At 40.0% G+C, this 13,384-nt stretch overlaps 1 protein-coding gene across 1 annotated transcript in view; it reads left to right on the top strand.

Annotated features, from left to right (window-relative positions):
- The window catches only part of EPHA6 (EPH receptor A6), a 1,262,645-nt gene extending 1,249,682 nt beyond the window's left edge, over positions 1-12,963 (top strand). The window contains exons 16-18 of the mRNA XM_019525724.1: positions 4,490-4,683; positions 10,100-10,249; positions 11,923-12,963. Coding sequence (XP_019381269.1) covers positions 4,490-4,683; positions 10,100-10,249; positions 11,923-12,037 — 459 coding nt within the window. The 3' untranslated portion in view covers positions 12,038-12,963. The remainder of the gene's footprint in view (positions 1-4,489; positions 4,684-10,099; positions 10,250-11,922) is intronic.
- The last annotated feature ends 421 nt before the right edge of the window (positions 12,964-13,384 follow it).

Below are 13,384 nucleotides of genomic sequence, written 5' to 3'. Positions count from 1 at the left end.
GATATTGGGGGCACAAGCAGATAAGTGTTGGCAAGGAGGAGACAGCCAGGAAAGAGAGAGAGAGGTAGAAACCTGGGAGCTTGGGGCTGGAAACAGGCTGACAGCTTAGAGATTGGGGAGTAGATAAGTGGTGGCAAGGAGGAAACAGTCAGGAAACAGACAGAAACCCAACTCAGGGTTTCAAAATAACAGATTTATTAAGCAGACAACACATTACACAGCCCCATGAAGTTATTGGTTCACACACACATACATACAAGCACACACACAAGCTCTCACAATAGCAGCAGAAGAAAGAGACTCAGTGGAAGGACTGTAGTCCAGGTAGGGAAGAGAAGCAGAGTCGAAGTCCTTAGTTGAAGAGTGGGTAGGGGGTGATAGCTACCTATCCAGGCTGGAAAGGGGTTCTTGTCCAGTAGGTGTCGTCCAGAGGGGGGTCGCTGGCAGGTCCTCTGGGTGGATAGGTGGTATGGCATGGTGCTGGTCCAGATGGAGAGGGCGTCCCAAGGAGTCAGTTTTCACTACCCGTGTTTATGGGGCAGACTGCCTCTGATCACCTATGGGGAGGGCCTGGCCAGGCAATGTCAGTCCTGTTCCAGAGGGCTCCAGGTGTTCTTACTGAGCATGTGCAGCTTGGCACAAAATTGGGTTACCTCATCTTTTGTTTCTTGAATGCTGAGAGTGGTTCCAAGGGCTGGGTCATTGGTCCAGGTATTGCTTTTGATGGTTTGGTCATTCAGACGGAGCTATTTTTAGACCTCCTGCCATTGTCTCTCAAGCACTGTCATTCATCTCCATTCATTCAGGAACCAAGTTACATAGGAGGGGTAGGTATGAGTCATGGGTCAGGAGATACAAGATGGAAATGACATGACTTATGCAAACTTACATAGGTAGGCCTAAAAAAGTAATCACACAATATAAACACAGTAAAAAATCAATACAAACATAATAATTATCACTTATAAAATGGTGGATATCTATATCAAAATATCAGGGCACTTATTTGCAAAGAGGGGAGGGAAAAATAAAACTTACTACCTAAAATAAAATGTTAAAACTTATCCTATATCTAGCGTACTTATATATAGGGATTAGAGAGGGAGAGAAAAAGTCAGAAATGGTTGCGGAAGGGGAGGGAATGCATTTTAAAATAAAAAACAAAACACGGGTTTTGCTACATCACTACAGAGAAAAACATTAATAGGAGTAAAAAGACAAACAAAAAACCTCTGACAACTTCTTCCACACTTTGAGTCCATAAAAAATCAAATGTGGGCACCTGATATGGCATACGTTGTCTAATTTGCTTTTTATAGAAACACCTGGGGTACAGTTGTGCCTCAGAGTGGAAATGAGGAACTACAGCGGTCTAGTCCTGCCTTTGACACTTGGCCCCAGCTATATTGTTTGGCAATTTCCATCACCTTTTTGCTGTTTCTTCTGTAATGGGGATAATATTACTGGCCTCGAAGGGGTATTGGGCATATTAATAAAGTAATATTAGTACAGGGCTTTTAAGATAAAAAGAACCATAAATGCTATTAATAATAAAGAATTAGTAATAATAATGACCTTGATACCAGTCTACTTCTACCTACTGAAATTTTCCTTTTGAGCAAGATAAGAAAGTTAATGGACCATGACTCTCTTGCTAGATATATAGTAAAATGTGACGTGTGAAAGAAAATATGATGCCAATTAAATTCTTCTTAAAACAAGGTGGGCGCGTCTATACATACATTAATGCACCTTTTCTAATGAGCATTAAATTTAGTATCTCCAATGTGATGCTTAATGTGCGGTAGATTATCTACTGCACATTAGCGTAATGTTAACTTTTTTTTTACATCTACTGCGCATTAATGTGCATATGTAGATGCACCTGGTGTCTCAGAAATATCCCATCAGCTCTGTATTAACTTTACAGCAGAGTGTTTTAAGCATTTGCTTTCGACTTAGAAAGTATCAATACCTTTTAGAAATCCCTCAGACACAGCAAGTATAGCAAGATGCTAGGCTGTGATATCTACATTTTTGGCCTGCTTAAAATTACACCTTCATTGAAAAGTATATACCAAGATATAGCCATTGTTATAGCAAGTATCTAGCAACTTCCAGCAGACTATACTAAATACTATAGCAAGTATCTATGTAACAACTTCTAACAGACTGTTTGAAATATTGGATTCTGGACTTCTTTGAATAAAAATAGCTGTTATCACAAGACTTAATTCAATCAATCCTGAAACTCTAAAAGGACCATTTGGGGGCATATTCCACATATTGAGGGTAAGAACAATCTGGTCCATTTTTTTCCCCAGTGATACCTAGTTTGAGTAGCAAAGGTATTTGGAATTAGGGATTAATGTACAGAAAGGCAAGTGAGGTGATTATTTGTCACATGGTTCTTTGAGATATCAAAAGAGATCACATGTACATGGGTGATGTGATGTGTATTGTCTATATGTCCCAGTATCTGATATGCCGCTGCTTAGTAACCCTAAGTGCATGGAACAGGAAAGAAGCTACACATTCAGAGATCTCTATGACAAATTATGCTGCTTCTAAGTAAAGTATACCATCTTGTGCTGCTGCTTGCTGGTTTGAAAATTACTTATTACAAATGCAATTCTTCATAGAACTTTGAGTGCATATTTTTATGTACAAGGTTTTCTGCCAGTTTGCAAGAGGCTATGTTCTGTATACTCTGCCCTCTATTTTTTTTCCAAAATTCAGGCCCATTTGAGTGCAGTTACTATTCTCTTGCTCCCCTCTGCAGCACATCATAAAGTGGAGCTTAGGTCCTAATGTAGCTTCATTACTGTTATTTGCATAATGCCTGCAGCATAAACATCAGGCATTGTCAAGCAGAGCCAGCAATACTAATTCAAAATTCAGAAAGAGAGCAACCTAGGGTTTCATGCTAATAAGACTGAAAATACACAAGCTACAGCTAGTGCTAGAAAATGTTGCTTCAACCTAAATAGTTGAACATGCATTCTTTCTGCTTTATTGGTGTATGTACAATACATGGGCTCATATAAGTATGACAAATGATAATGTCATTTTGAGTGCATTCTTTCAACAGGCACAATTTTCATACAAGCTGGTATATGCATATTGAGAATCACTATTAGGAATATTGAGTTTGAGTCTATGGTGTGACTGTCTCGGGTGTTTTATAGTATTGTTTGCTGAAAAGCTACTTCCCCTCTTCTCCTTCTGTCACATAGGAAGAGGCATAATGATCATTTCTTCTCTTCACAGCTCCATTGGCTCCCCATTCTGTTTTTATGCTTTATGTGGACTCATCGGTTGTATATGATCATCATCTGCTGTCCTCCTCTCTCCCTTCAGCTAGCACTCACTTGTTTATCTTTTTCCTAACAATCTAGGCAGCTCTAAAAAAAGTTTTTCTCTTTGCAGCTCCTTTCACATGGAACAGCCTTCCTATATCTGATCTGTCCATTTCATAGATGGTCTCTTTTCAAATCTCAATTTTTGCCCCTGTCAAACCCAGCAGTTTGACTCTTCTCCTGGTGCTTATTATCTAACAGTCATTTCATTTTTTATTCACAAAAAGTATTTGGGGACACAGTTTCTATGACATATACTGTAGAAGATAAAAGCTACTGTTTGCTGTATTGCTGAGTGGCTTTCGTTGTCCGGATTGCTCATACTCAGCCCTGAAGAGCAAGAGAATCACCTGATCATCAGATGCACTTCAGAGGGCCAGATGCTGCAGTTTGATATTTGTGCTGCATCATTGTACCATGGCCTTGCCACATACTGCTGCAATGTCCTGAAGCAAATATCAGAACACTTCTCTAAATGATGATTAGTGTGAGAGCTGGTAGTTCCCTGAATTCATTCAACATAATATCTACCTGCCGGTTAAAAAGGACAAAGATGTATCTTATTGCTTTTCTGTTTTCCTGCTTGCTTAAGGAAAAGGGTGTTTCTCCTGCTTCTTTCCTGGCTACTTGAAGGGGATGGAGCAGCAACCTCTTTCTGCTTGCTCGCTGCCACCCAAATTTACCTCACATGTGCCAGTTATTGTGAGGTATACCTTTATGGTTGATACTTTGCATTTTTTATCTGAATCTCATTATAAAAAACAGACCCCTGGCCTTCACCAGGTCCTCATTCAGGGACTCAGAGCACCATCTAATGCTACAATGTGTGTGTGGGGGGGGGGGTTGTTCTTGGGTTGTAAGCTTTTGTAAGCAGAGAGCTTACTTCATCAGAAGTAAATTACTTCATCTGATGAAGCAAGTCCTCTGCTTATGAAACGTGGTGCTATACAGCTCTGATTTAATTAGCTGGTAAGGTACAAATCTACCCTGCCCTCTCCCTGACTTCAGACTAAGAGACCTAATTATCTGTCTTTGTTATTGGTTTGTCATTAGAATGTATACTTGGTTTTATTCTGTACTTCAGTCATGTAAATATAATGCCCTGTAATGACACACATACCTCTATCTAGGTTATACTGTCTATAGAAGAAGGTTACAGGCTTCCAGCTCCCATGGGTTGCCCAGCTTCCCTTCACCAGCTGATGCTTCACTGCTGGCAGAAAGAGAGAAACCACCGGCCGAAGTTCAGTGATATCGTCAGCTTCCTAGACAAGCTGATCCGCAATCCAAGCACCCTTCATACCCTGGTGGAAGATGTACTTGTGTAAGACTCGCTCTTTCCTTACACAATCATAATGGCTACTATCAGTTAAAATACCAGATTAGGTGGGGTGGAAAAATCTGGCAAAGTTCTGCACGGGTGCTAAAAATAAATTGAAGCTCTTATAAGGTGATTTTTATTATTAAAAGAATAAATTCCCCCCACCCAAAAGCATATGGATTACATTCCTAGTCATTTTTCTTTTCTTTGTCTGGCATTTTTATCTGTTTGTTTTGTTTGTTTTCTTGTCTGTTTGTTCACTTTTTGTTTTACACGCCTTTTCCCTCTGTAAATTTATTTTGTCTTCAGTGGTTTTGAAACTGCAGACAACACACGATCAGTTTGTGAACTGTCTTAGTTTACTTTCCTGCAACATGCATATACCCCAGGCCTGCTGAGCTACATTCACCGCAATGGAAAAAAGATGATATGCAAAATAATGGCACTATCATTCCACAACAGATTCCTTGAGGTGTTATCAGAAGCTTCCTCCCCCAGCTCAAAGTAATGTTGCAGAAATTAATGGAGCAGTAGGTGCAGAGCCATGGAAGAAGCGATTGTCAGTGTACTTACCCATTCTCATGCCAGGCATAAGGTGAAATAAGTGATGTTACATCAGTACTGATTTTGGCCCAGGGGGTTCATTAAGGGAAAAATTCACTGCAGTGCAAAGAGCCTTCTGTATATTTAAACCCTACAATGAGGTTCTGAAAGGTCAGAGAGGTAAAGTAAAGACTATGCCTGGTGATTTATCATGGCTGACTGGAGGTAGGGATGTAGGCTATGTAGTCACCAGAGGCTTATATGACATTTAGGACTGGTTAGTGTGGGAGAGTTTTAGTGGCCCTTTGCTAAGAAAGGCTAGTTTTGGAATGATTTGGCATATCTGGATAAGAGCTAAGGGTAGAGTTGGAGCTTGTGGATAGCCCTTGACTATATTCTAAGGTTAGTGTCAGAGTTGAGACAGTATAGAATTATTAGTCCATTGTGAGCAGACCCAGTCACTGAGTCCTATGTGTTTCCAAGCCAGCTAAGCCTGGGTAGAATGCAGTCACTGTTTCTAACTGTGGGGCTGGAAGTCATACTCCCAGACACAGAGCTATGTCTGAGACCTTCCTTGGGATATGGGATGCTGCCATCCAGTCATCCTAGATCTTGAAACCAGTAGGAGACCTCCTAAGACCCCAGCTTGCTTAGGCATATTCCACTAGAATTCCACCTGTGTTGTAGACCTGCCAAGCTTAATCATTTAGCCCACACTGAAGTCAGTGTGTTAGAAAAGTGAGGAACCAAGCCATGGTTCAGGAATTTTTTAATCATGTTAATTTTAGTCATACAGCATCTTTGAAAACAATGAAGGTCTTGAGCTGCATGCTCCCCTAGTCTGCTCTTACCCCTCTTGTGAGTCCATGGTTCACCAGCATTTGAGGTTTGGTAGAGTTCATACTGCATTCTCTGTCCTGTAAGCTCTGCTTACATGTAGTAATGATCACACCCTAGCACAGAGCAGAATCCTTTATACATACAACATTTTTTGCCCTTCCTTGCACTGCCACTGCATGACCGTTTGCACAAGCGGGTTTTCCGGACATTTGAAAAGTCTTTCTGATACATTAACTCAAACTCCTTGGATGTAGTTTAGTTTGGCTCACCGGGAACTAATGTGTTGCATCCATGGATCCATTGCATGCAAACACAAAGGCACTTAAAGATGTGTAATGAGTCTCTTTGTCCACCAGAGGGCACTGCAACTTTTTTGTAGTTCACTCTCTTGAATTGCTTTCGCTTTCGAACGGTTTCCGCTTTTATTTTGCTTGTGCAGTTTGCCAGCTCCCTGCTTCCACAGCTGTGTGGCAGGGCATGGGCACAGGGTGGGTGGGGTGCCCCAGGCCGGGCGGCAGTGCTGGACCATCCTGGTCTCCTGTGGTGCCAGCTGGGGACTGGGCTTAATTCGTTTGAAAACCTAGTGCATGTAAACACAGATGCAATGCTCCAGGGCTTAATTTGTTCAAAAACCTAATGCATGGAAACACAGATGCAATGCTCCAAAATAAACAAGTTTAAATTTTATAAACCTATTTAATTTATTCATAGATTCATAGATGTAGGGTCGGAAGGGACCTTGTAGATCTTCTAGTCCAACCCCCTGCCGTACGCAGGAGAGAAAACTGGGCTCAAATGACCCCAGCCAGGTAAACGTTGAGCCTCCTCTTAAAGATCCCCAGGGTAGGAGCCATCACCACTTCCCTTGGAAGTTGGTTCCAGATCCTAGCCACCCTGACTGTGAAGCAGTGCCTTCTAATGTGTAGCCTAAACTTACTCTCTAGCAATTTATGGCTGTGATTTAATAACGATTAAAACCCGTGGTGTGCACAGGCACGTGGTCTTAAATAGGGCTTCTCTCTCTGAGCCAGGGAAGAAACTCCAGATTTGCTAGTCATGCTTAGTTCCCTTTGTAAGGCTCTGCATTGAAGTATTATTGTTCCATGGGGGCAAGCCAGCAGTTAAAAGTCATTCAGAGTTGATAGCCTCAGACTGCTATTAGTGATGGTCTTTCATCAAGGAATCAAACACTGTTCCAAGGCAGAGCAGCTGTCTGTATTCAGTACAATACATTGCCTTTGATGCAACAAGTTACCTGTTTAGCACAATACAACATGATCTTCATCATTTGATGTCTTCATATCATACTTTTGCACAGCCAGCATTGAAGGAGGCTTGTTTTGGGTTTAAAGAGAACCCCCAAACCACTACACAGAAGTGTAGCAAGGAATCAGGGTCTCATAGTTCAAAGTCTCTGACAGAACTGAGTTCTTACACTATGTATACCAATTGCTCAGGGTGTCTTCAACATTCTTGTGGATTATAATTTTCCAGGAATAGCTCAGGATTTTCTGGTTTGATAACCATATGGCCATCTCAAAATGTTTGCTAATTTATCACAAACATTGTCCTCCTTCGTTTATTTGTCTATATCCCTTAGCCTTGGGATAGACTCAGTGTTAAATGAGTCTAGATACTGAAGCCCCTGAACATGTCCAGAATTCCATGACCTTTCACCAGCTTAGTGCCCCACACACAGGATACATAATCTGCATTTGTACATTGAGGGGTAAGTGTTCCTCTGAGTTGTTAATAGCAACTGGAATAGTTTTATTTGGCACAAGGGAGTAATTATTTTATATTTATTTATTTAATATTTTATTTTATTTATGTATATTTTAAAACACTGAATTTAGATTGAAAGACTCATGTCTATTCCATTGAGCTTTGGTGTTGTGCTTCAGCAAATTTGATTTCTGAATGTATTAGTACTCCTCTCTGTTTAATGCAGTTAGGCAGCATGGTTATATTTGGTGGCTGTTTTTAACCTATGAAGTCTATTTTATAAGAAAAGACTCAATAGGCAAAATCCAAACCAGTTATAATTTCAGTGATGTCAGTAGTATTACCCTAGGGATTAATTTGTCCCAGTCTTCTGTTAAAAATATATTAGTCCAACGTCATAAGAAATAAATGTCATTCAAGAATTGATGTTGTGTTGAGAACTAATTATCTCCAACTGAAGAGAAAGCAGCAATTGTTAAAAATCAGTTTTACTTGAAGTTTGGGCATACATTTAAATATAGATAGAATTAAAATCTCCCTTATTTCTCCTAGCCCTACCCAATGAATGTGTTGCTTTCTTTCTAAAAATATTGGCATCTTCCATGCAAGATGTTGGCCTGATAATCCTTTCAGTTTTGTTTATATAAATCTGAAATACCTAGTATTTTAGTAATATAAACTTTGTGTGAGATGAGAGTTGGAAATTTAGAGAACCTCAAACACTAAATTAAAATTAACACACACTTTTTAGTACCAAGGACCTCTAGTGTTTGTTCATTTTTAATTGGCTCAAATGGATTTTTAATAGCCAATCATTTTATGTTCTTTATTCTCTCTTTCTACCCTCTGGCATCTTTTTAATGTTGGGATAAAAGTTTAGTATATCTAATGTATTCTAATACAGATGAATGGAACCTTAGCAGATTAATGTAGCAGGATGAACTGCTTTCTACTTCCTGCTCTTCTTGGGACAGATTCTGCCACCCTTATTGGCACTAATAAAATATTTCTCTATAGACTGCACCATTGCAATCAAAACATGTTTTTTCTTAATCTAGTACTCCAAGGCACTTAAAAATGATCACATGTTTGTTTTACAAAATACATCCTCGAAATGATGTATAAAAGGGGTCTTTACAAACAAAACACTGATGCTGCTAAGTGTAGTCATGTAGCGAATGATTTCCAATATTAAAGGGACAATTTCAACTTGAAATCTAGTCAGTTTTCAAAAGCAATAAAAAATAATGTCAGGTTGTTGCACGTGCTTCTGAGTCTCCCTACCCATGTTTGTGGCTTTATGATGCATTTGCTTATTTGATAAAACATTTTATGTTGCTGAAGTGCTTCTGTATGAAAAATGGACACAGGCAAGGCAAATAACAGATAACACTTATGAAACAGTTCCTCTACCCTACACCAAGTGCATGAAGTTCAGTGGGAGTGGTGAGCAGTCCTCATCCCAAACAGGGGGAAGTATAAGTAAAAACAGAAAAAAATATAGAATATATTATGGGATTTTTTGTCTTCTCTCTCTGTTTTAGTTCAGCAATAGCACGTAAAAAGAAAGAGAAGACTAATTAAGTTAGTTGTATCCTTTTATTTTGCTTACTTCTATAATCACATGAAAACAAGGGTATTAAATATAGTTTTTATTCCCATTTTAAGTTTAGTATTGCTGCTGTTAGATTGCACCGCTGCAATCTAAAGCATTAGAAATTTAGAAAGATTTCTATTGCCTAATGTGACAGTAAACAGCCATTCCCTTTTTCAGCAATTTTCTGTATAGATAAATATGAAAGTTATTACCTAGCCAGGGTATTAATACTTTTGCATTCCATCTGTGCTATTTTCCCATAATATCCAAGATTAAATTGTCCTCTTATTCTCTCTGACTTGCTTTATTGAGTTTGGAAATTATGGTGTCATCTTCATCCTGTAAGTGTAAGTTCTTCAGAGGAATATTCTGTCTTTATATTTCAAAATAATAACAACATGGATAGGACCATTTCTGAGCTTCAAAAGCAAATAAAGCTCCCATTGAAGCCATTGGTTTTTAGAAGTAGTATCAAAAATAACTTTGCATGCTGAAATATGACACATACATTTTAGAGAATGAGCTAAAATCAAAGTGCAAGATCTGGGGGTTTTTCTGAAACTCTAAAGAGAATTTCAGTCCTGGATCTGAGCTTTCTAGCTTGGGTTTTTTACTTAGTCCGGTCATCACTTTAGTACAAAAAATAGCTCTAGTAAATTAAATCTGACATTACTTTTATATTTCTTTACAACTTTTTACATTTTCTTTCCATAGAATGCCAGATTCACCTGGTGAAGTTCCAGAATATCCTTTGTTTGTTTCAGTCAGTGATTGGCTGGACTCAATAAAAATGGGTCAGTATAAGAATAACTTCATGGCTGGAGGTTTCACAACTTTGGATATGGTTTCAAGAATGAGTATTGAGTAAGTATGTACATGACTCTCTCTACAGTGAGTAAACTACAATTGGAAAAAATGATGCTGTGATGGAGCTTATATAAGTACTAAGGCATGGAACAGAAGTATGTTTTAACTCTTCTGCTGCAGTTAATAAAAGAAAAACATAATTTTAAACAACACATGAAGAGGAAGGACAAGATTGCAGTCAAGGAAGACAGAGGACCTGGTGTCAGTTCCTGGTTCTGCCTCATGCTTTCTGTGTCACCACAGAAGTCTGTCAGACAATTCACATGCTTAAGCTGTCTTGAATAGGGAACCTGGTGAACTCAGTGGGAAAAATGTTGTCTATTCTTCTGTCAGTAGGATCAAGCCCATATACTGTAGTGCAAGTTAGTTATATATTTTTTCTTGTTGTTGTTCTGTGCACTGCCAAATGCGCTGTTGGCACTCAGTGCTTGATCCTGCTCCATATAAGTTAACCAGAGCTTTGCCATTAATTTCAGTGGGTGCAGGAGAATGCTTTTAATGACTAATAATGACTGTTGCTATTGGTTTCTGATTTTCTATTTTGCCATGCAAGATGTAACATGTCTGGAATATAAAGTAGCCATATCCTATTCAGTTGTATAATATATTCAGTTGCCAGATGACAGGAGGCTGGTGCTGCTGGCTGGGGCCAGTGGCAGCACCGATCTTCCCAGGACTGGGTGCAGGCTGCACCAAGCGCTATCCCAGGTGGCAGGAGCAGCCTCCTGTCATCCAGCAGGCAGATGGGGACCCACACCACTGGGAGGAGTCCGGCACAACCCCGCAGCCCTCCCGGGGGGTGTGGGCATCCCCCCGATCCGCCTGCTGGATGATAGGAGACTGCCGGCTGGAACCAGCGCTGAAGCCATGTAAGCCTGGCTTCAAAACTCGAAATGTCTCGAAACTTTCAAAACATTTCAAGTGCCCTTGTTTCATTTCAAAGCTGTTTTGAAGGCTTTTGTTTGGTTTCGATTTTGCTGTTTCAAGCTCAAAACACATTGAAGCAGCTTTGAAATGAAATACCAAGCGAAATTTCACACAGCCCTAGTGAATATGTATTTTGTTCACTACCAATCTAAACTATGCCACTTAGAGAAAACTGTGTAACTTAAATTTATTCCACCTCAGGCTTTTTGAATGTCTGTACATAGCCTAAAAGGTCAAATATCATTCCTCCTACATGCAGACACACACACACAGTCTCCCAGTGCAAATCTAGGAAGCTCTACTGCTACCCAAAGCACTGAAAGTGCAGCAGCAGCCACTTCAGTCTCTAAGCCACAACATGGAAACACGAAGCAGCTCTGCTTGCCTCTGCAGCACGGATGGGAAGAATTGCTTCCCTCTCACGGCCATGGGATTGTCCCTTTTCCCTGACTGCTGCTCAGGAATTTCTTTGGAGCTGGGGAGAAAGATTCGACCTTAAATTGTGTAAGCATATACCAGTGTCACAGACACAAGATTATTTTTTCCTAAATGGCTGTCTGTACTAACCCAGAGGGGGCAAATGTGCCTTTGAAAGCTTGAAAATGTGCAGTATTCTTGCATATTCCAGCTGAGAAATGTAAAGAATTCTGAAGAACTCTGCTAGGTGCTCAGCCTCGGGAGCAGTACTAAAGGCTTGGCTTTTCATACATTCAGGATGAATCTTGCATTTTTTCTCTTTACAGTGACATTAGAAGAATTGGAGTTGTGCTCATTGGACACCAGAGACGAATAGTGAGCAGTTTACAGACTTTACGATTGCACATGATGCACATACAGGAGAAAGGATTTCATGTATGAAACTACTAGAAGCAACTGTGTTTTGTGCCTCAGCATTTCTAAAATGAAAAATATTCTCATCCCTCCCTTCTGCTCCTTCCAGTTTCCAGAACTGCAGTCTCCTGTTCAGACTATAAACATACTTTTATTTTAATGCTTCCAGCCTGGAATTTTTAACCACACTGCATAGATCCTCCATCAGTTACCTGCCAATGAAATCCTGGCCCACTGCAAGACTGTTGCTACGCACTGGTGAATAACTCAGCATGGATGTGTAACTTTGTATAACAGTATTTGGGAAACTTTCATGGATTTCTTTGATAGTAGCAGCTATTTGGCCTGGTGTGGCTTCTTTATTGATGTATTTAGAGTGTGATGGTAGATCAAAAAGTATTTGACTTCTTTCATGTTCTGTGATCATGTAACTTCCAATATCAAATGTGCAATCAAAAAAAGTTTGACATAAATATTTATTTTACCCCTTAACTAAATCCAAATATATGGGTCCTATTGTTACCTTACTTTGTAATAATGCTGGTAAGCTGGTGCCTGAAATGTGTTAGAATTCTTTGCAGAAGTGACTGAGTTCCTGTAGTGATTTCTTATTGCCTGCATAATTGAGAAAGGGGTTAGAAAGCATTACGTTTTAAAATTTCTTGAGGCCCTGAATTTAAATTTATTTCTATTATCACTCAACATTCTTTTATCTTTCATAAAGTTGCAACATTCATTCATTCTGAGGATGTTTCACCCTTTTTTTGCCCTTTTTAATACTCAGTATTTGTCTCTATCACATGGTAGTTTACTCCTGAAAAGCTATTGTAACAATTCCTTAACCACGTATACTTAGAGATCTATCCAACTCAAGGCAGTGGCCATCTGATTTTGCAGGCAAATCATGGGGCTGGCTGCCATTTTCATGGACTTATTGTGGCTGCCCCCCATCCCCCACCTCTGATTGGCCAAGGGGCCCCAGTGGCTCTGCCCCCCCGTTGCTGATTGGTGGAGGGGGCTGTTTATCATGCGGCCCTGCCCCTCACCACTGATTGGTGAAATGGGGCAGGGCCACACAACAGGCAGCCCTCTTGCCTGCTCACTTCTGTGCCATCAGCCTGCTTCGTGCTGGGCTGCATGGCTGGGAGGACTGCTGGCTCCCACTGGGGAGCCAGCATTTTATTTTTAGTATGTTTTTTTTCCACATGGATTTCACAGAGATCACCTAATTTCTTGATTGCCATAAATCTGTGAAATTGCAGGTTGAGTAGGTCCCTATATACTTACACTTGCCACCTATACTACACAGTGTGGTCACATAGAGTTTTCTGCTCCAAAACTACAGGCATCTACTAGTTGAACTAAAGGAGCTCT

Source organism: Gavialis gangeticus, unplaced genomic scaffold (assembly GCF_001723915.1).
Source record: "Gavialis gangeticus isolate Ggan-Ray unplaced genomic scaffold, GavGan_comp1, whole genome shotgun sequence".
NCBI classification, from domain to species: domain Eukaryota; kingdom Metazoa; phylum Chordata; order Crocodylia; family Gavialidae; genus Gavialis; species Gavialis gangeticus.
Note: the sequence above shows the minus strand (reverse complement) of the source record. Positions and strands in the feature narration are given on the sequence as shown.